Raw genomic sequence first — 19,742 nt, 5'->3', positions numbered from 1 at the left:
CAGCACTTGGAAGATTTAGATAAATTGAAAATATAGAACTGTGTAATAGTGATGATTAAATGAAGAGAGAAGAAAGAGAAGAAGATGGATTGAAAGAGGTAAATGCATATGGTTCGGGGAAGGATTAAGCGCCAGGCCCCATGAGATTGTTAAAATCCCACAAAAATTATTGGAAGGGGATAGGCAAAATCATGAGAAAGGGGATACATTAACTAAAGGAAACAAAAGAAAATATAATTTGTAATAGGGAGAAGAAAGTAAATCAAAGGGAAATAGGCAATTGCTGTCTTTTCCCAGCTATAATTCACTTACAAAGATCAGTGGAATGTATATTTTAAGGAACCCTGCTATCTACCCAGATACCAAATGTCTTGACCTCACAAAGAGTCAGGCTTGCCCCCCAGTGCCCTCCCCAGCAGAGGAACAGAAATTAATCTTTTAAAAATGACAGAGTACGTACATCCTGAATCTTAAATAGATGAGCTAAGACCCACCCACAGTCTCCGAATGGTAATTTTTTTCAGTCCTCTAACAAAGGAGGTTTCAAGTGTTCTTCTCAAAAATGCCCAGATCAAACAAATCGGAAACCGGTACAGAAGGCCTCTGCCAGCGCTCTGACATATTCTGCGTCTTTTGATCACATTGCTGCAGTCCCCAAGTCTCTCCATTGGAAACCGGTGAAATGCTATATCCATTTCAAAGAGCTTTTGCTTTTCTCCAAGGTCCTTAATGCCAAGCTGGAGTCCCGCTCTAATTTGCTATTTGCCTTATGCTCCCAGTCCCAAGCGCGAGATCACAGGCAGTGGGTTTATTGGTTTGCCCTGGCTTCACTTAGGGACTGCAGCCCCGCAGCTCTCTGCTGGTATGCATGTCAGTGGCAGCATCGTCTGCTTTAGGGTCCAGAGGGACCAGTCATCTTGCTTTCAGAAACCTCAATTGAAGGGAATAGGTTTAGAACCGCTTTTAATCGTATCTAAATGGCAAAGCACCCTGGGGCCCTATATAACAAATGGAGTTATTAGCACCCGAAACTGCCCTGCCTCTGAGAAAAAGCCCTTCGGAATCCCAGGGCATCACTAACGGGCCTACCTACGGCTTGTCTGCCATGACTGCCTACAGAGGAGACCTTGTGGGGTAGAGCCTGGGAAACAAACACCTCCCAAGAAAGGCAGCAAGGACACTGGGAGATTAGGCAGATTACAGCTTGAACAAAACTGATCCTCCGGTGCCCACATCTGAATATTTAGAGGCCTGCCATGAAAGAACGTTTATGTGTTAAGTTCCACAGGGAGGAGGGTGAAAGACAGGGTGATGGAATCAAATAGAAGCTGAAAGCATGGGGCTGCGAGGTCAGGGGAAAGGCTCCACCTTCAGGTTTCCAGACTTCCCAGAGGCCTAAGCTGAAGGTGTGTGTGTGTTAGACAGGGAGCGTGGTGGTGGGGATGGAGAAAAGGAGGAGGGTGGGGGGAGGAAGAGAGAGGTTCTATGGATAGAGGAGTTTGAGGAATAAGGCCCTGTAACTGAAAGCAAACTTTCTACACTTAACACCAAGGGGATGGGTAAATTCTGTACCTTTTTCAAGGTAAATTCCAGCTCTACATCTTTGCCCACTACAATGGCACTGCACAGGCCGAACCCGCTTCATGGGAGAGTAAGTCAGCCCCTCCATCAGATGCCAGAGGGGCTATATACCCTTTGTCATTAACACTCCCAAGTGTGCCACGAAGCCATGGCAGCCCTAAAGACTAGAAGCACTAGGTTTTCCAGTCTCAAATCAAAGCCAAACGCTCTCTGGGAAGTTCTGAGATTGCACAATGTGTTGTCTCCTCTAAGGCAGTAGCTCAGAAAACCCACAGCCTTTCTCCAACACTTAGCACTTGTTTCTTTGTGGCAAATAACTGCCTCAAACAAACTACAGTATACCTTTATCCTCAGGGTTTCAGGTCCTCAGGAACATCACACATCAGTGTCCAAAATGGCGTTCAGCCTGAAGGAATTAAGATCTCCAAGGAATTGCCACTGGATTCACCCTGAATAATCCAGAAGCATGATACCACAGAAACAGAATCAACAGCATCAGACATCCGACTGTAATCTTTGAGGAAAGTATTACACATCTTTGCTTTTAACTCTGTCACACTTTCCAGCAACAAATCCAGTTCTAACCAAAATCTGAGAGTAATGGCTACCCATGAATTCCTGGATATTATTGGAAAGCAGCTGCCTAGGATGAAAACAGTTCCTTTGATCATGCTGTTTTGTCCAGAGCCCTTCCTCTGGCTGCATTACAAAGTAACCAAAAAAGAGGAGTGGAAGTATACACTTAGCCTTGGGCAAAACAACCTTGCCTTCATGTATAATTTAAGAGAAAAGAACTTGTCTCTGTGTTCAAAAAAGGAAAACCCAATTTGCCCAACTATCCCCACAATGTAGAAATGTCTAGAAGATCTACATAAGTTGATGACAGGTCATTAGAGTTTTTAGGGTTTGGGGAAGATAAACCTTAGAGGAACCTCCCCTTCCTTACTTGAAGGGCAAACCCCATGGGGTCGTCATCTGAGAGCTTGTAGGGAGGCCTAGCCCGCAGCAGGAGTCAAACCCGCCATCTGCCTGCCCTTGAGGAAGCTCAGGCAAAGACTTTCCCTTCCCTCTTCCCCTACTCCTCCAGTTCCTGAACCTGCAACCTTCTCCCACTCTGCTTCAACACCAGAAACCGTCAGATTAGCGGCTTCCCTGTTTCGAAGTCAATGATCTCCAGAAGCAGAAGAAAATCTCTCTGTGTCTCACCCAAGGCCCTCCACAGTCCATCCGTCATCTCCAAACAATCCTCAAGCACCCCACATTTCTGTAGCTACCAGACCATTCCAATTCCTGAAATACACCCAACATTTTCACCGGAGAGTAATTAGCCCTGTTCTAACTACGACAGCCACATATTCTTGTGCACAAGGGCACTGGCCAAGGGGACAGAGGCTGAATGGGAGCTGAAATGCAGCCACCATTCTGCTTGCCAAGCCACGTGCCCTGACAAGAGGCTGCCTGGAAGAAGGGGATTCCCTCTCTAATTTGCACAAGGGAGCCACATGAGCTAACAGAGGCCCCAGCCCCAACATCTATGCCTTGGGTACTTGACTGGACTCCCCCTGTAGTTACAAGAATGGTTTTTAATATTCCTTACTATATACCAACCAAAGACTCCAAGGAGAAGCTTGCTTTCCCAGTCATTACATACATATAGTTATGGCCTCACTGGGATTCCCAGGTGATTTTTATTCCTACACCCATATTGTGGATCTCTGATAACTTTAAGGTAAGCAGAGAGCAGAGTTCTGGGGAATTCTTTAAGTAGAAAGGCAAACACTCTGAATCCTCCTGTATAGAGACTGCTAAAGCAACATCCCAAGTTCTCCTTCAGTACTCCATTCACCCCCAGGCCCTTGGTCAACTAGGGCTTAGCAAAACAAAGCTGAGAACTCCTTCCTGCAGATGAGTTTTCATCTAGCATGATCTTCTCTTATAAATGCAAATTACTTTCATGTTTTGTAAATGCAAGCCACCAACGCAAGAGTACTCAAATCCAAACATGCCATTCCCTAGTTTAAATTCCTCACACAAAAATCTAAAAGTATGGCACACATTTTCAGCATGTGGCCCCTGTTCTAACTCCCAAGACCATTTCTTACTACTCCCTAGCATTAACTACCCTCTATTCCAGTCATACAAAATACCCCAAGAGTCTCTCTCTTTAAAAGTATCCTGAGATATTCACAGGACATGCGTGATCTGGCCCTGCCTACATCATACCACTAATGCACTATCCACAGTGGCCATCCATTCCCTCTTCCCAAATTCACCCAACTCGTCATTACTGCTGTCTCAGTCAGAAACTGTCTTCTCCCCACATTTTACCTAGTTCAGTCCTAGTCACCCCTGAGGCTTTACATGTCACTTCCTCCGAGAAGCCTTCCCAGATTATACATTCTTATAAACTCTAAACTTTTCTTTCATAACACATCAAATAAATGAAATTACTCATGTATTTCCCCTATTAGGTTCTAAAGTTCCATGAGGATGATTCCATGAAAGTTTATTCCCTGCTGCATCCCCAGCATAGTATCTGGTGCAAAGCAGATACCCAGTAAATACTTATCAATGATGACAAACCCAAACCCATTCATGTTAATTTCTAAACCTATCCTGTCCATTACAGAAGTCACCACCAACAGGAGGCTGTTGAGCTCCAGAAATACACTAGAACAAACTGAAATGTGTTCCAAGTATAAAACATACACCAGATTTCAAAGACTTAGTAAAAATCAAATTAAGTAAAACATCTCATTAACTTTTTACATTCATTAAATGCTGAAATGAGAGGCACCTGGGTGGCTCAGTCAGTTGAGCGTCTAATTCTTGATTTTGGTTTAGATCGTGATCTCAGGGTTGTGAGATCGAGTCCTGCTTCAGGCTCCGTGCTCAGTGGGGAGTTAGCTTGAGATTCTCTCCCTCTCCCTCTCCCTCTCTCCCTGCCTATGCTGGCACACACGTGGGCACACTCACTCTCTAAAATAAATAAATCTTTTTTTAAAAATGTTGAAATGATACTGTTTGGGATATATTAGGTAAAATATAATGTATTAAAATTGATGTTTTTAATATAACTACTAGGCAATTTTCAATAACAAATATAGCTCATATTTGTGGCTTGCATTATAGATCTATGGAGCATTGCTGGTCTAGGAGTGCCCTTTCTTCCATCCGCCAACTTCTCATCAGTGAACACTCAAGAGGTATGCTAGTTGCTCCTAGGGAGACTTCCCTGAGTGCCCACTGTAACTGGGTTCTTCACGGCATCCTCCACCATTGTGCTCAAAGTACATTATGTTAACTTAGTTCTTATGTGACTGCCTCATTAAAATCTTTCAAAGGAATTTAAGAAATAAGAAAAATCATGACTCCCTTCACCTAAGCCATATATTATAGACTCTTGCAGCTGAGCCTTACTTCAAACTTTCTTAAAATGGAGTAAGATCTCAGAAGTGAACAGAAGTTAAAAATAAAATAAAAAAATAGATGACCTACCTTGGTAAAGAATAAGGAATTCCATGAACAGGATCCTGCCTAAACTAGGGAATATATTCCAACAATTTCCCATTATCTACTAGGCTAGGGGAAAAATCCATCCATCACCCCTTGAGGAGTTCCAAAGGGTCCTGAAAAACTAAAAATTCTCAGCAGTAGTTCCTACTCCTCCTGAAAACCTGCTATTCACCCTACCTAAGCGACAGCACCCCCACCCTCCCTAAAAACTGCTTGAAATTCAGCTAGTCTACATTAACATAATGCTTTGGCCAATGATGCAGGCACAAAAATTAACGTTCAAGAATTTCAAAGTTGTGGTTGCTGTGGGAACCTTAATTCCAACTGCATGGCACAGATGCGAATCGTGGAGTACTCCCAATACTGATAAAATTGGAGATGTCTATTTACTCTGTGCAATGAGGCACAGCTACAGTTACTGAGAGAACCTTATTTTGGCATTTCTAGGCTTTCATGCATTTAAATTCTCAACCTTACCACAATACCATTTGCTGCATTAAACTGCCTCCTCTTGGCGGGGGGGGGGCGGGGGGTAGAGAATGAACTGATTGGCCAGACATTCAAAGAATCCATCCTGTGTATGTTTCTTATGCACGATCTGATTCAAAAGACAATCATGATATTTTTATTTTACTCTTATGGGCTGTCTGTAAACTCTCATGCAAATGGAAACAGGGCATGAATTTCAACTTGTAAATGCACCAAGACATGCGTACGTGCAAAACATCAGAAAAGCAAATTTCCTGTCTTTAGAACTACAAAAGGGATAAATTAAAGCACAGAGCACTAATGTCAACCACGCTGTGCTTAATTTCTGAAAACTAGCCAAACACCTGCGTGTGACACCGGCTCTCACGGTGGACCCAGTTCTATAACCAGTTCCACACTGTAATGATCAGAGGGTAAAAAATAAGAGTTGGAAAGAGGTCTTTGTAAAAACAAGATAGAACCAAACAAACAAATTCAAGAAAAACTTCAATCCCTATCTCCAACCTCTCATAACAATGGAAAGAAAAGGCCCAGAAAATGTAAAACAAAACTGCCTGCAAACTACCAACTCCCATAGTTTTCATCCTAAGCATTTCTCAAAAATGATATACCCCAATCATACATACTGGTTAGGCAAGCACCTTTGCTGCCAAAAGATCCAACAACTAGCTCAAAAACAGTGTAACTAATAATTACAGTTACCACTTGCAACAGATTAAACAAGTGACCCCAGAGTATATGTATACCAAGATTCATTTCTTCCTTGAACAAAACATATGGAACTGGCCTTATAAAACGACCAGGCCTTATAATCATGCACATGAGATACAGATACTTCTCCTCTCCTTATTCTCAGAGAAGTAAAATCTTGTTAATAAATAAAACTTAACCACTGCTCTTAACCACTGCCCACCCATCCCAACCCTAACTCCTCTCAAACCCCTTAGGGAGGAATGCGAGCAACGCCCGCCCAAAACAAAGCAGAGCAGTGAGTGTGGTTCAGGAGAAACTGACACCTGCCCAACGATAGCTAGGATGCAGACATTAGGAAACAATACTCTGGAGATTTAAAATACTGTCTTTTAGCATTCTCACACATATGTACCATGTTTAAGTATTCTCCAGCATCTTCCCTTTGGTTTTTGAAAAGAGGCTCCACTGCCTCTCTATTCTCACCTGCGTGTTCTCCCCTTCCAGCCTCGGTGGTCGGATACTGGACAGGTGGATGGTCTTGTAGTCACCAGAGTTCAGTTTCACGACAATGGCATCTGCATTCAGCACCTGCATCACCTGTGGGCAAAAGGCAAAAACGCTTAAACCTGCTCCAATGGGCCAGACCTCACAGCACACATGGTAAGGAGCAAGGCCCACCATAGTCATAGGAAGAAAAGTCAATAGCCATTTGGGGGTAGATCCAGTATCATCCTTCACAGTGCAATGATGTTGGAGAAAACAATGCTATAATTATCAGTCCCCAAAGACCTTATTATGATTTCTCAATGAGGCAGAATCTATATCATTCACAAAAATTATCTTTTTTATCTTTTGCCCTGACCAAAACTTGCAGTTAACTACAAAGCTTACTGGAAATCTAGTCTCTGTGTTATTCAAGATATTCCTTGAAACAGGTTCTAAACTAATATCAAATCTGTATCTCAATGTGAATCTAGGAAAAGAGGCAAAGGCTGGATTAGAAGATATCAGCACTAGATAAGAACCAAAATAGGATGCTCTAAAAGAGAGCAGAAAAATCAAAGACAAGTGAAGGGCAAAAAGAATTGTCATCACAGTGTGGGAAAGGAGAGGCTCAGCTGTTAATCTCAGGGCAGAAACATTAAATTGCTAAGATACTACTTCAACTACTCGGAAAGCCAACTTTTCAGAGCACTACTATGGGCAACTTTGTTTTAAACCCCCATACCAGTAGCATCGGGGCCCACTCTCAGCTAAAGAAGATTAACTTCCACTCTTGGGTAACCTACAAGGATATCTATTCAAAGGGCAAAAGCACAAATATTCCTCTCTGGAGGTTATGAGAACATTCCACCAATGTGTACAGAATGAAATTGCACTGAAACCAGCCTAGGACCACATCAGGGTTATAACTAGAACCTATAATTCAGCTAGCAGTCTACAATTCATTCGATTATATTCAGAGCCTGTTGTTACAAGGCTGTTTGGGTTTTTTGGTTTTTGGTGTTGTTTTGTTTTTTTTTTTTAAACAAGTAATACTTTTCTACAAGGTAGCTATTGACTACAAATCACTGTCACCATCCACTTTGTCTGCAGAATCAAAACTAACTCTTCCAGGCTTCAATCAGGCCCCATCAGGAGCCAACAGGCAGCTGAACAAACTACAGGGTCAGTTGCCACAGTGAGGGCAGACTCGCAAAATTTCCCTTCTCTTTCATGTGAGAAACAAAAGGAGCTAGACTCTCCTTTGCTATGGTGGATATCACACTGATAAGTATCCTAAAAGAGCCCTCACTAACTATTCTCTGGAAGGCTTCACATCTTTTAAAACAGAATACACCCATTTACTTGCAGACTCTTCCAAAAATGGCTATTCTCTACCTTTTCCAAAGAATCAGCCAACCACACACCAAGAAGAGTAAAGACTGATTGAAGGGATAATCTGAAGGAAGAGGAAAAACCAAAACAAGTGAAAAATTATACGTGACAGGAAATAGCAGGAAAAAAGTGCCATCACACAGAGTGAATGGAAAAAGAAAGAGGACAGTTGGAATCAAGCTGTAATCCATGGAAGGCTGACTATATGCCTGGCAGATGTGAAGACATCCCTGGGTTTTACCACCACAAGTAATGGGAAGCAAGTGTAGGGAAAAACAGGCCAGTGACCAGAAGAGTAATGAAAGGTCTGAGGGGGCACCTGGGTGGCTCAGTTGTTAAGCATCTGCCTTTGGCTCAGGTCATGATCCCAGGGTCCTGGGATCGAGCCCCGCATCAGGCTCCCTGCCCCGCGGGAAGCCTGCTTCTCCCTCTCCCACTCCTCCTGCTTGTGTTCCCTCTCTCGCTGTCTCTCTCTCTGTCAAATAAATAAAGTAAGTCTTTAAAAATAAATAAATAAATAAATAAAAAAGAAAGGTCTGAGAAAGAACGGTGTAGATGAGGAGAGCGGGTATTTTTAATTTTCAAATATGTAAGATTAACCTGCAAACCTCAACATGGCAAAAGACCAGTCTCAAATAGCCACTGCCATTCTGCTTTAACCTTTTTGATAGATCTGAGAATCGCAAAAGCTAAACACTAAAACCCAGACAGCCAGAACCCAAAACTCACCTGGCCAGAAAAAATTAGTGAAGTCCAAGGGCAATCAAAAGCACGATCTGTGATCACATGAGGACAACAAGGTCAGGGATGGTTACCTGGGTATGGGTGGTAAGAAAGTCTACTGGACCCTCCAAAGCAAAGAATAATCACACAGAACTTAAAAACAGTCCAGAAGATATAACCAAAACTACAGATTCACCAACTGAAAGAAAAAGAGTACATCTTGTTCCCATTACCATCTAGACACATTAACGCCAAGCAAAAATGCCCATCACAATGGAATCTTCCTCCCAACTCCCTAAAGATAGCAACAGTGGTTTGGACAACTGAACAAAAGAGAAAGACCAGAGCTAATAATTTCTCTATCCTTCAAAATTCCACATTTGGGTAAAAAAAGAAATATCATAAAATGGATGACAAAACTTTCGTGGGGTGCAGTATCCATGATACAGGTTATTCTGCTATCCTATCTTCAAATCAAGGAGAAGAAAAATTCCACAAAGCCACACCAAGCGAAACAGCTACTACAGCAAATCAATACTGCTCTTCCCTCAAAGTACAAGACCATCATCTCGAATGTACACACCTCCCAGTATTTCTGAAATCTCTATGATGGACAGAGCTATGCATTCCTCTCACACCAAAACTAACTATTATTAAATTATCAAGTGCCAAAAACATAGAGAAATTCCCATAATCAAGACATGAGAAATACCCAGACATTCTCCACTCCCTCATCACGCTCAGAGAAGAATAAAACCAGGGAAAGCATCGTAGTGCTCACACCTTCACCCCCTGATTATAGAATGCGAAGATCTGAGCATACCCCTGTGACAAGTTACTGGCATTCGTCACCCCTTAGAATGTGTTAGCAGCGGCAGCAAATGGATTCTTAGAGCTGTAAATTTCAGGCCTCAGCAGCAGACTCTGTGCTCGGCATCTCCCTGATTAGAAACCTCCTCTTCAGGAACTGCACACTCTGATGCTGGCAACCTAACGAGGCTCAGCTTTCTGAGGAAGTGGTGTATGGTGAGTGCGTGTGTGTGTGTGTCAATGTGTGTATGTAAGTGGGGTTTATGACTTTTTATTCCTCTTTAAATTGTGTCATTACTGTCCAGAGAACAAGCAGCTCCTGAGCAGAGGCACAGAAAAAGTAATAGAATAGTGGTTATAGTCACATACTGTGCAATAAGTAAAATGCAGAGTGGATTACTGTTCAAAGCCTGCTCTCAGCACCACTGCAGACCACATTTATAACCGTGATATTTCTTACGGTGCTTTCACCAGGATAAGTCTATGTATGCCCACGTCACCCACTCTCTCCACATGCTAACAGATCTCTAATCACTCCACCCCTATACACACCTATCATACCACATACTCCAAGGGATAACCTAAGGGACAGGGGTTTCTGCACAGCAAAAGTTACTAGCTGGACTCACAATACAAGCCCTAAATCCAATTTCTCCATTTCTTAAAGCCCAACTGTAAAAGGAAAAATGAGTGGCTTAATGATGAGGAGTGTAGGCTAAGGGCTGCCGCAAGTCAAGAGAACTACAGAGTTCTGTCAGGGGCAAGGGACATCCATTCCCATTTCTGGCCTGCTGCCACACTCCCCATCTGCAGAGCCTGTCCACAGTGCTCACTGGGAGGCCAAGGGCTGCTACCGTTCAGCTTCCTAAACCCCTGCAGCATATATATAATGAGCAATAAGAGCCAACAACAGTTTCCTGAGCTACAGAAATACTCAGAATAGCTCCCCAGATGCAACTACCAATACTCGCAAAGCTGCCTAAATTATCAGTGCTGGACAAAAATAAAAGGACCATCAGCGCACACGGGGCTTCTCTGGGTGCCACCAAGGAGTGCCTTTGATGGGGCCACTGGGAACGGGACACCAAATTCCCTTATTACTGTCTGAAATCATGACACCCAGCTGCTTCTCCTGCGCCCTAAGGCTGTATGCTAGGTCTCTTCTCCCCCAAGCTAACCGTGGAAACACTACTGAAGCAGCACCAGAAGTGAGTAAAAAGGGAGTACACCATAACTGTTAAAGCCATGGCCTAGAGCCGCCTCCACCCCCAGATGCCTGAGCCACTCCCAGAAGGGTACAGCGGCCACCCTGTACCCTTGACAAAAGACTAAGCCCAACAATGTCTTGATGCAAATAATTCCAGGCACCTAAGCATGAGCAAGCAGACTAGTCGATAAGAAGTACTTGAAAGGAAACCAGGCATCGGACAAATCCCAACAGATGGGGCACCCTACAACATACCCGACCAGCACTCTGCAAAACTGTCATGGTCATCAAAAGCAAAGAAAGTCCGAGAGACTATCACATCCAAAAGGAGCCTAACAAGACATGACAACTAAATTTAGTATGCTATGGTGGATGAGATTCTGGAACAGAAAAACAGACTAAAGAAAAACTAAGGAAATCTGACTAAAGTATGGACTTCAATTGATCATAACATATCAATATTGGTACACTAATAATAAATGTACCACACTCGTGTCAGATTATAGAAAAAACTAGGAGGAAGGCAGTGGTAATGTGGGAACTCTGTACCATCTGCTCAATTTTTCTGTGAATTTAGAAGTGTTTTAAAAAAAAAAATCTCAATTGAAAAAAACAAGTAAATATTTTTTACAAATCTCTTCTAATTCAACTTTATTTTCTTACCAGCACGTCAGTTTACTAACTTAAGCTACAAACCAGGTCTCGGTCTCATTTTGGTGCAGAGCCACCTTCCTAACCAAACCATCCCCAGAACTTCCTCTTCACCTGGAAGCCCTATGGCAGAAGTCCAGGAAATAGCTAATATTTTTTATTTTGTTCTCTCCACATTACTAAATGCAAATGTAACAGAAGGTCTAGATAATACCAAAAATATTAAAAGGTGGCTTTGCTTAAAAACCATCTCAAAGAAGCATGACAATGAACTCCATTCAGAGCTATGACTAGAAGAAGCACAGCAAAAAAATGATCAGGGCCAAACCAAGTCAGTCTCAGAATCTACTGCATGCATCCATGAATAGCTTTAACCTGACCTCCAAAACTGCACATGGCCACCTAGTCCAGACAGCTGACTACTTAGGGTAATCTTCCAGACAGAGCCCTAGATGGTAAGCTCCTTAAAAGCAGGAACCACTTCTCATTCTTCTGCGTCTTCTCAAAGCAGAGGGCTCTGCTTGTTTAAGCAATCACTTGGTACAGAGAACCAAGCAAGAGGCCTCTAACCACGCAGGGCATTGAGAAGACTCCACCTCCTGAAAACATGCTGTCACTGCCCAGCCCTCCCACCACCCCTGAGTGTTATTCAGGTCTCTAAAATCTGCAAGGCCCAAGAATCCAGCAGCAGCGACAGGGAAGCCAAGCCACGTGCTCAGGGGACCATATGGCTACAAACAGCACAGATCAGCTAAAACGCCACAGGGAAGGCAGGCAGGAAACTGGCAAGCCAAGACAGGCACAAAAGTCTCAAGCAGGCTCAGCTAATCGCTGTGAAGTGAACATGCTTCTCTGCTAACCTGGAGAGACAAGGAGAGCCCTCCCTTGCATATCCTTCCTTAAGAAGTGAAACTGTTTAAGCAGAGGATGGAAAACATTCTTTCAGCAGGCTACATTTATCAAGACAATACTTCATTGATTTCAAGTCCCTCAGAAGTGAGACTCTTGGCCAACACATCTCATCTACAGCATCAGTTCCAGAAATCACCTATAGAGCCCAAGAGGCACCCAGTTCAAGAGTTCACAGGTTATCTTTTGCAGGCTTTTCCGGCTATTTAGCTGTTCCCTGTACAATTAGTTTCTAGGAGACTGGGCAGGTGACTGCTAAAGACAGAACCATTATTCGTTCTGGCCTTACAGTCATATGAGCCTCAGAGCAGAATCCTTCAGCAAAAAACTTATAGGACTGTCAGACTAGGTTTGTGAAGTCTCAGGGTACCTTAGGACCCTTTTAGGTTTCCTTGAAAAAGTAGCATTGTATTAACAGACATTTTTAACAGGTAAAAGGACTACAAAACGGCAGCTGGGTTCTAGGTTATGAAAAGAAATGCAGATCATTTTTTTCCTTTTGGATATAATGTGGATATCCCGTGCTCTTTAACAGGGGATAGCAAACTATGACCCAAGGGCTATCTAGCCCACTGTCTACTGTTGTGAATAAAGTCTTACTGGAACACAACCATGCCAATTCATTTATATAACATCTATAGCCTGTTTTCTTGCTACGGTAGCAGAGTCAAGTAGTTGCAACAGAGACTACGTGGCCCACAAAACTTAACATATTTACTATATGGTCCTTTAAGAAAAAGTTGGTCCACCTCTATTCTACAACATATGAGAAAATGAACACACATAGGGCTATACATGGTTAACATTCCTAGAAAGCTATTTGGCAAATGTGCTCTAAAACATTCCTGTGGAAATAAATGCCATTTACATAGAGATTTATTCCATTTTCTAAATAATGGAAAAATTATACACTATACGAATATCGACCTATTGGGGACTGGTTACATAAATTATGCAGTCCTACAGTGGTACATTATGAACAAACTAAAGCAAGCTCAAACATTTACTTTGGCACTCTCCCTAAATACCTTTAAACAAAAATAAAGGGATTTGGGGTTGGGGGTAAGTCCAGTAAGATAAAGATAATGGGAGAGAAGAATACGGCAACAAAACATTGGAAGCTAGAAAGCAGAGAGATGAGTGGTAACAGACTCCACAGAAGCTGAATCCCGGCTAGTGATAAGAAAATGTAATAGCCAATCTGATTTATACTGCAAAATTCCTCCACCTGCCAAGACAGAGAAATTGTCAAATCAGGAATCTCAGGTGGAGATGAAAATGGGACCAAAACCTACAACTGGATTTCAAGATCTATACCATGAATCCCATATATAGGTTCACTGCTTTTAACCCACTGTTCGAGACCTCATTCTTAAATAAGAGAGATAAGCAAAGATCACCAGGTATCTAAGGAAAGCCTCTCATACAAAAAAAAAGGGGGAGGGGGGAACCAAAATAACCAAAGAGAATTAAAAACAACTTGGAAAATACATACTATGCAAGTAAAGAAATTTTTCAAAAAATTATAATTAATTCCTCAGAAAGCTAATAGATGATATTTCATCTCTGAAAAAAGTGGTATTACTATTAAAAAAATAACAAGAGAAAATAGACAACAGAATGGAATAAAGAGCCCATAAATAAACTCATGCTATATGGTCAATTAATTTACAACAAGAGAAAGAAAGAATATACAATGGAAAAAAGGCAGTCTCTTCAGTAAATGGTGCTGGGAAAAGCTACATGCAAAAGAATGAAACTGAACCACTTTCTTACACCAGACACAAAAATAAACTCAAAACGGATTAAAGACCTAAATTTAAGACCTAAAACCATAAAACTTCTAAAAGAAAACATAGGCAGTAATCTCTTGGACGTCGACCTTAGCAATATTTTTCTCTGGATCTGTCTCCTCAAGCAAGGGAAACAAAAAGCAAAACATAAACTATTGGGACGACATCAAGCTATAAAGCTTTTGCACAGCAAAGGAAATCAAAAATGAAAAGGTAACCTACTGAACAGAAGATATTTGCAAATGAAGTATCTGTTGATAAGGGGTTAATATCCAAAATATATAAAGAACTCAACGGAACAACATCAAAAAACAATCCAATTTAAAAACGGACAGAGGACTTGAACAGGCATTTCTCCAAAGAAGACATACAGATGGCCAACAGACGCATGAAAAGATGCTCAACCTCACTCATCACCAGGAAAATGCAAATCAAAACCACAATGAGATATCACCTCACACCTGTCAGAATGGCTAGTGTCAAAAAGACAAGAAATAAGAAGTGTTGGTGAGGATGCAGAGGAAAGGGAACCCTCATGCTTTACTAGTGGAAATATAAACTGGTGCAGCCACTGCAGAAAACAGGTTAGGTTGCTTAAAAAATAAATAAATAAATAAATAACAGAAATACCATACAACCCAGTAATTACACCTCTGAGTATATTCAAAGAAAACAAAAACACTAATCTGAAAAGATATATGCACCCCCATGTTTATTGCAGCTTTATAATAGCCAAGATATGGAAGCAACCTAACCACTGATAGATGAATGTATAAAGAAGATGTGGTGTGTGTGTACACACACACACACACACACAGGAATAGTACTCCACCTTAAAGAGTGAAATCATGCCAGGGTGCCTGGGAGCCTCAGTCGTTAAGAGTGAAATCATGCCATTCACAACAACATGGATGAACCTAGGGGATATCATGCTAAGTGAAATAACTCAGAAAAAGACAAATGCCACAGGATTTCACTTACACATGGAATCTTAAAAAAACAAAAAACAAAAAAACACAACAGGTGAACAAACAAATAAAACAGAAAGACTCATAAATACAGAGAACAAGCTGGTGATTGCCAGAGGGGTGGGGGGATGAGGGCAAAATAGGTGAAGAGGTTATAAAATAAATAACGAAGATGAAAAGTACAGCATAGGAAATATAGTCAATGATAGTGTAATAACTTCGTATGATGATGGATGGTAACTACTCTTATCATGGTAAGCTCTATATAATGTATAGAATCATCAAATCACTATGTTATACACCTGAAACTAATGTAATACTGTATGCCAACTACATTTTAATAAAAATAAAAGAACCATTCAGAGAACAACAACAACAACAAACAAGCTCTTAAAATACAGTATCATAAATGAAATATTCAGTAGCAGGGCCAAAAGGTAAATATAAAAGAATTCAGAAAGAACAAGAGACAGATGAAAAATAGGAGGAAAAAATTAGAGAAGACCAGTCAACAAAGTCAAACATCTGCTAGAAAATAGCAGAGAAACTTGTTGGAAATCGACAACAAAAAATAGCTGAAGCTCCCAGACACAAAGAACTAACATGGATAAACACAGTGCACCACTGGAAATTTCAGATAAAAAAGAATATGTGAAGACTTCACAGAAAGAAAAATCATATTAAGGATGAGGAATCAAAATGTTATCAGACCTCTTAAAAAGAAAAAAAAAAAAAACAGAAAAGAGAAAAAAATCTCCAATAGTTAAATGACAGTGGAGCAATGCCTTCACAATTATGAAGGAAAATAACTTCTAACATAAAATTCTATATCCAGCTAAACTATAGATCGAGTGTAATTACAAAATAGACATGAAAAGTCTCAAAACATTTACCTGCCAAGCACTCTTCCCAAGAAGCTAGAGAATGCATGCCACCGAAATAAAGTAGTAAAATTATAAAGAAGCCAAGGGATCCAGCAAACTATAGCTCCAACCCAGAGTAAGGCAAAGAAAACCGCAGGAAAATGGTGAAGATATCCAAAGGTGACAGCTTTATAACAATGAAAAAAGAAGAACAAAAGAACTAGTCCAGACTGGTACAGGTCACAAGGCTCCTGGAAAGTATTATTGAAAAAGATAAAATTAACAGGCTGAATCAATGTCTTAAGAGGAGATTTAGACAGGTAGAGTCTGGGGGTCAAATTAATAAGTACACAAAAAAATACATAAACCTTTAAAATTATTAAGTCCAGTGTAAACAAAAAGTTCTGCAGAAAATGAAATGTAATCATAATATATCATATGGCTCAGTGGTAATTAGCATTTACAAAGTAAAGATTGAACCAGAATTAGGATACAGTCCTACTGGAAGGATTAGGGAAAAATACATGCACACCCATGTGAATCCTCATCTTCAATGGTATGAAGGAAAAGGGTCATACCTGACACTGAAAAGTTAACAAAGAGCAATAAAAACATTTTATTCAAAGATATGGATCAGCCAAGAATTGAAAATGGCTGCCTCAAGAGACTGGGAAAATGGACTAGTACATTTCTTAATAAGCCCATGGAGTTCTTTAAATTTTTATGCATTAAAAATAAAAACTTACAAACTTGAAAAAATTATATACAAAAGAATACAGCTCAGTACTACTCAAAAGTGGCTACCAGTCTGCAATGAGAGATGGAGCTTGTACCAGAACATAAATCAACTACATCACTGAGAACACTGCTGACATTTTTTCTGTAGCAAGTTCTGTTGTTTTTTTTTTTAAGATTTTATTTATTTATTTGACAGAGAGAGAGATAGCGAGAGAGGGAACACAAGCAGGGGGAGTGGGAGAGGGAGAAGCACGCCTCCCGCAGAGCAGGGAGCCCAATGCGGGGCTCGATGTGGGGCTCGATCCCAGGACCCTGAGATCATGACCCGAGCCGAAGGCAGACGCTTAACGACTGAGCCACCAGGTGCCCTGCAAGTTTTTCTTGGTGAAAGAAGCAATGCCTTGAGTTACATTCTGGCTCAAGCTCCTTATATTCTATCAAGGCACTCTGAGTAGGACTGGTAGAGATCAAGGGTCAGCACACTTTTCTGTACAGGGCCAGAGAGCAAACATCCTAGGCTTTGCAGGCTATATGGTCTCTGTCACAACTACTCACCTCTGCCACTGTATCACAAAAACAGCTATTGACAACCTGTAAACAAATGTGGCCATGATCCAATGTATTTATGACACTGATATTAAAATGTTGTATCATTTTCATGTGCCACAAAATTTTCTATATAAAACCCATCCATACTCCACAGGCCATACAAAACAAGTAGTGGGCCAGACTTGGCCCATGGGCCACAGTCTGCCAGCCCTGGGATAGACGGTATGATAAATTAAAAAAAAAAAATGCTATGTGATAGTTTCATCTAGTATGAGAGTTTTTTCTTTTCCTTTTTATGCTTTTCTCCTATTTAAAAAAATAATAATAATGCTGAAGAATATCTAAAGCTCAAGAAGCTTTAAAACCATTTATCTACCTATAAATACATCTCTACTCTCTGAGCAGGCCTATATCCCAAATGACCTCAATTTATATTAAAGATACTACAGGAGAATGGCTATTCCCCATAATCCTCAGACGGTTTTTAGAGGCAATTTCCTCTATTCCGCCATTTTAACAAACAAAACTTCATTGTAATGAAAAAAGCCTCACTCTGTCTTAAAACACAACAATTGTATCCTGGAATCCTAGATTTAAAGAGGAAAGATGCCAGCTCTCTCGTACTTATCAATGAAGTCATAGTTAAGAAAAATACAAAGCTACTGACTCAATCATCTCATCTTTCAAATTTCTTCCTTCAGCAATGCATTAGCAATGCATTAAAGTTCCCCCAACCAGCAAAGGCCCAAAATCCTTCAAAATCTTCTGGGTTTCTCTATAAACTCCGTTTCAACTGAAGAGGGGCCAGAAGGGACAGTACAAGATAAGCCTCATCTACATCACTAATATCACAGCCTCTCCCAGTGATGGTGAAAACCGGAAGGCCTGACTCCCTTGCTGAGTGAATGATCATCCTTTCACTATGTGGCTATACAGGAAACATAAGCAGTAAGTTCCAGTTAGGGAGAACAACCGTGTCCAAGTTTCCAAGCTAGTACAGTCCTCACACAGAAAGGAAGCAGGGTTGCATTCTGGTCTGTGCCAAGACTTGGAAGAAGCATGGGGGGGTATCCAACCAGGGACTATTCCCACTAATGTCCACTAAAAGACCCAATTATGGCTAACTTGACAGCTGCCTGGAGACCACCTACTACAAGAGGGAGAGAAGACACTTGAGCACTCTGTGACTTATTGTTTTGGGCATCATAAAAAAGAAAGTGAAGAAATTCAGCCAATTCCTCAGAGACTGTTAAAATTTTACAATTCTAAAAGAAACTGGCCCAGGAGTTTTCAGGCTGACAGTGCCACCTAGTGGCTTTCCAACTTAAACTCATTTGGGGCAGCCACCTCAAAGGGGATACAGGTATGTTCATTAACCTCTTTTAGTTCATAAAAACAGAGCTTCCAGCATCTCTTGCCAAAAATAAAAACAGACTGGAAAACATCACAGCATTCTGGGCAAGTGAGGAAAACAGGTCTACCACTCAAGGTACCAAACCCAGCAACTAAGAAAAAAAACAGCACTGTTGCTGGACCCAAACAATCAAACAGCACTAGTTCCTGTCAAAGGAATCCAACCCAGGATACTTCAGGAGAGCTCTCAGAAAAACACAGCACATGAGAAAAAACTCAAAACCAACGAGAGTCCCAAAATAGAAAGAAGAGAAGGTTGATTTGACATAGGAAATCTAAGAGAAAGCCATTTGTCAGGCAGACAGAAAGAAGTCCTACAATAGGAGAGAGATTCCAAGATGGCAACGTCCACAACTTTAACTCATGAACTTCTAAACGAAGTTATGCAAATTTATGACAAGAAAGCTCTTACGGTTTCTAAGTCCCCTGCAATAAACACACACACACAGGCAATCACTGCACAGACATGCACACACCACTCGCTTGCCCTAAAATAGAAATGGTTCAGCTCTGGATTGATTGTTCAGATGTTTGTACTATCACCAGCTGACAATGTCCACCATGCATCTTAAGATGCCAAGAATGACTCACCTTGGCAACAAACTGCTTGTCCTTCTGGTCCAAATTAGCAGTGGGAGCCACATAGTCTCTCCATATTCTCAGCCTGCGTTCCTTGGCAAACCTGGCAACAAAATCAAGGATGCAAATCATTCCGGCAGAATAGGTCAGCAAATGGCACCCACCATCACCATGGGAGCAAACAGTACAGAATCCTACTCTACCTCATAGACAAGACACCCAAGGGAAAGGCCACCTGTGAAAGCAGAACGAAGTGTGAAAGCCACAGGAAGGAGTGTACAGCAACTGGACTGTCCAAGATGTATACAGACCACACACCCTCGGCTGGCAGACCGGGGTCTAGGTGTGCACTTTTTCGAGCCCAGACAGTACAAGCCCATCT

The 19,742-nt window shown here is 41.4% G+C and overlaps 1 protein-coding gene across 1 annotated transcript in view; it reads right to left on the bottom strand.

The window, feature by feature from the left end:
* The window catches only part of SND1 (staphylococcal nuclease and tudor domain containing 1), a 407,421-nt gene that overhangs the window by 341,371 nt on the left and 46,308 nt on the right, over window positions 1–19,742 (bottom strand). Inside the window, exons 9-10 of the mRNA XM_078059536.1 lie at window positions 19,373–19,463; window positions 6,763–6,876 (exon numbers count right to left, since the gene is read on the bottom strand). Coding sequence (XP_077915662.1) covers window positions 6,763–6,876; window positions 19,373–19,463 — 205 coding nt within the window. The remainder of the gene's footprint in view (window positions 1–6,762; window positions 6,877–19,372; window positions 19,464–19,742) is intronic.

Source organism: Halichoerus grypus, chromosome 12 (genome assembly GCF_964656455.1).
Source record: "Halichoerus grypus chromosome 12, mHalGry1.hap1.1, whole genome shotgun sequence".
Lineage (NCBI taxonomy): Eukaryota > Metazoa > Chordata > Mammalia > Carnivora > Phocidae > Halichoerus > Halichoerus grypus.
The sequence above is the reverse complement of the archived record's forward strand: the minus strand, read 5'-3'. Positions and strand labels throughout refer to the sequence as shown.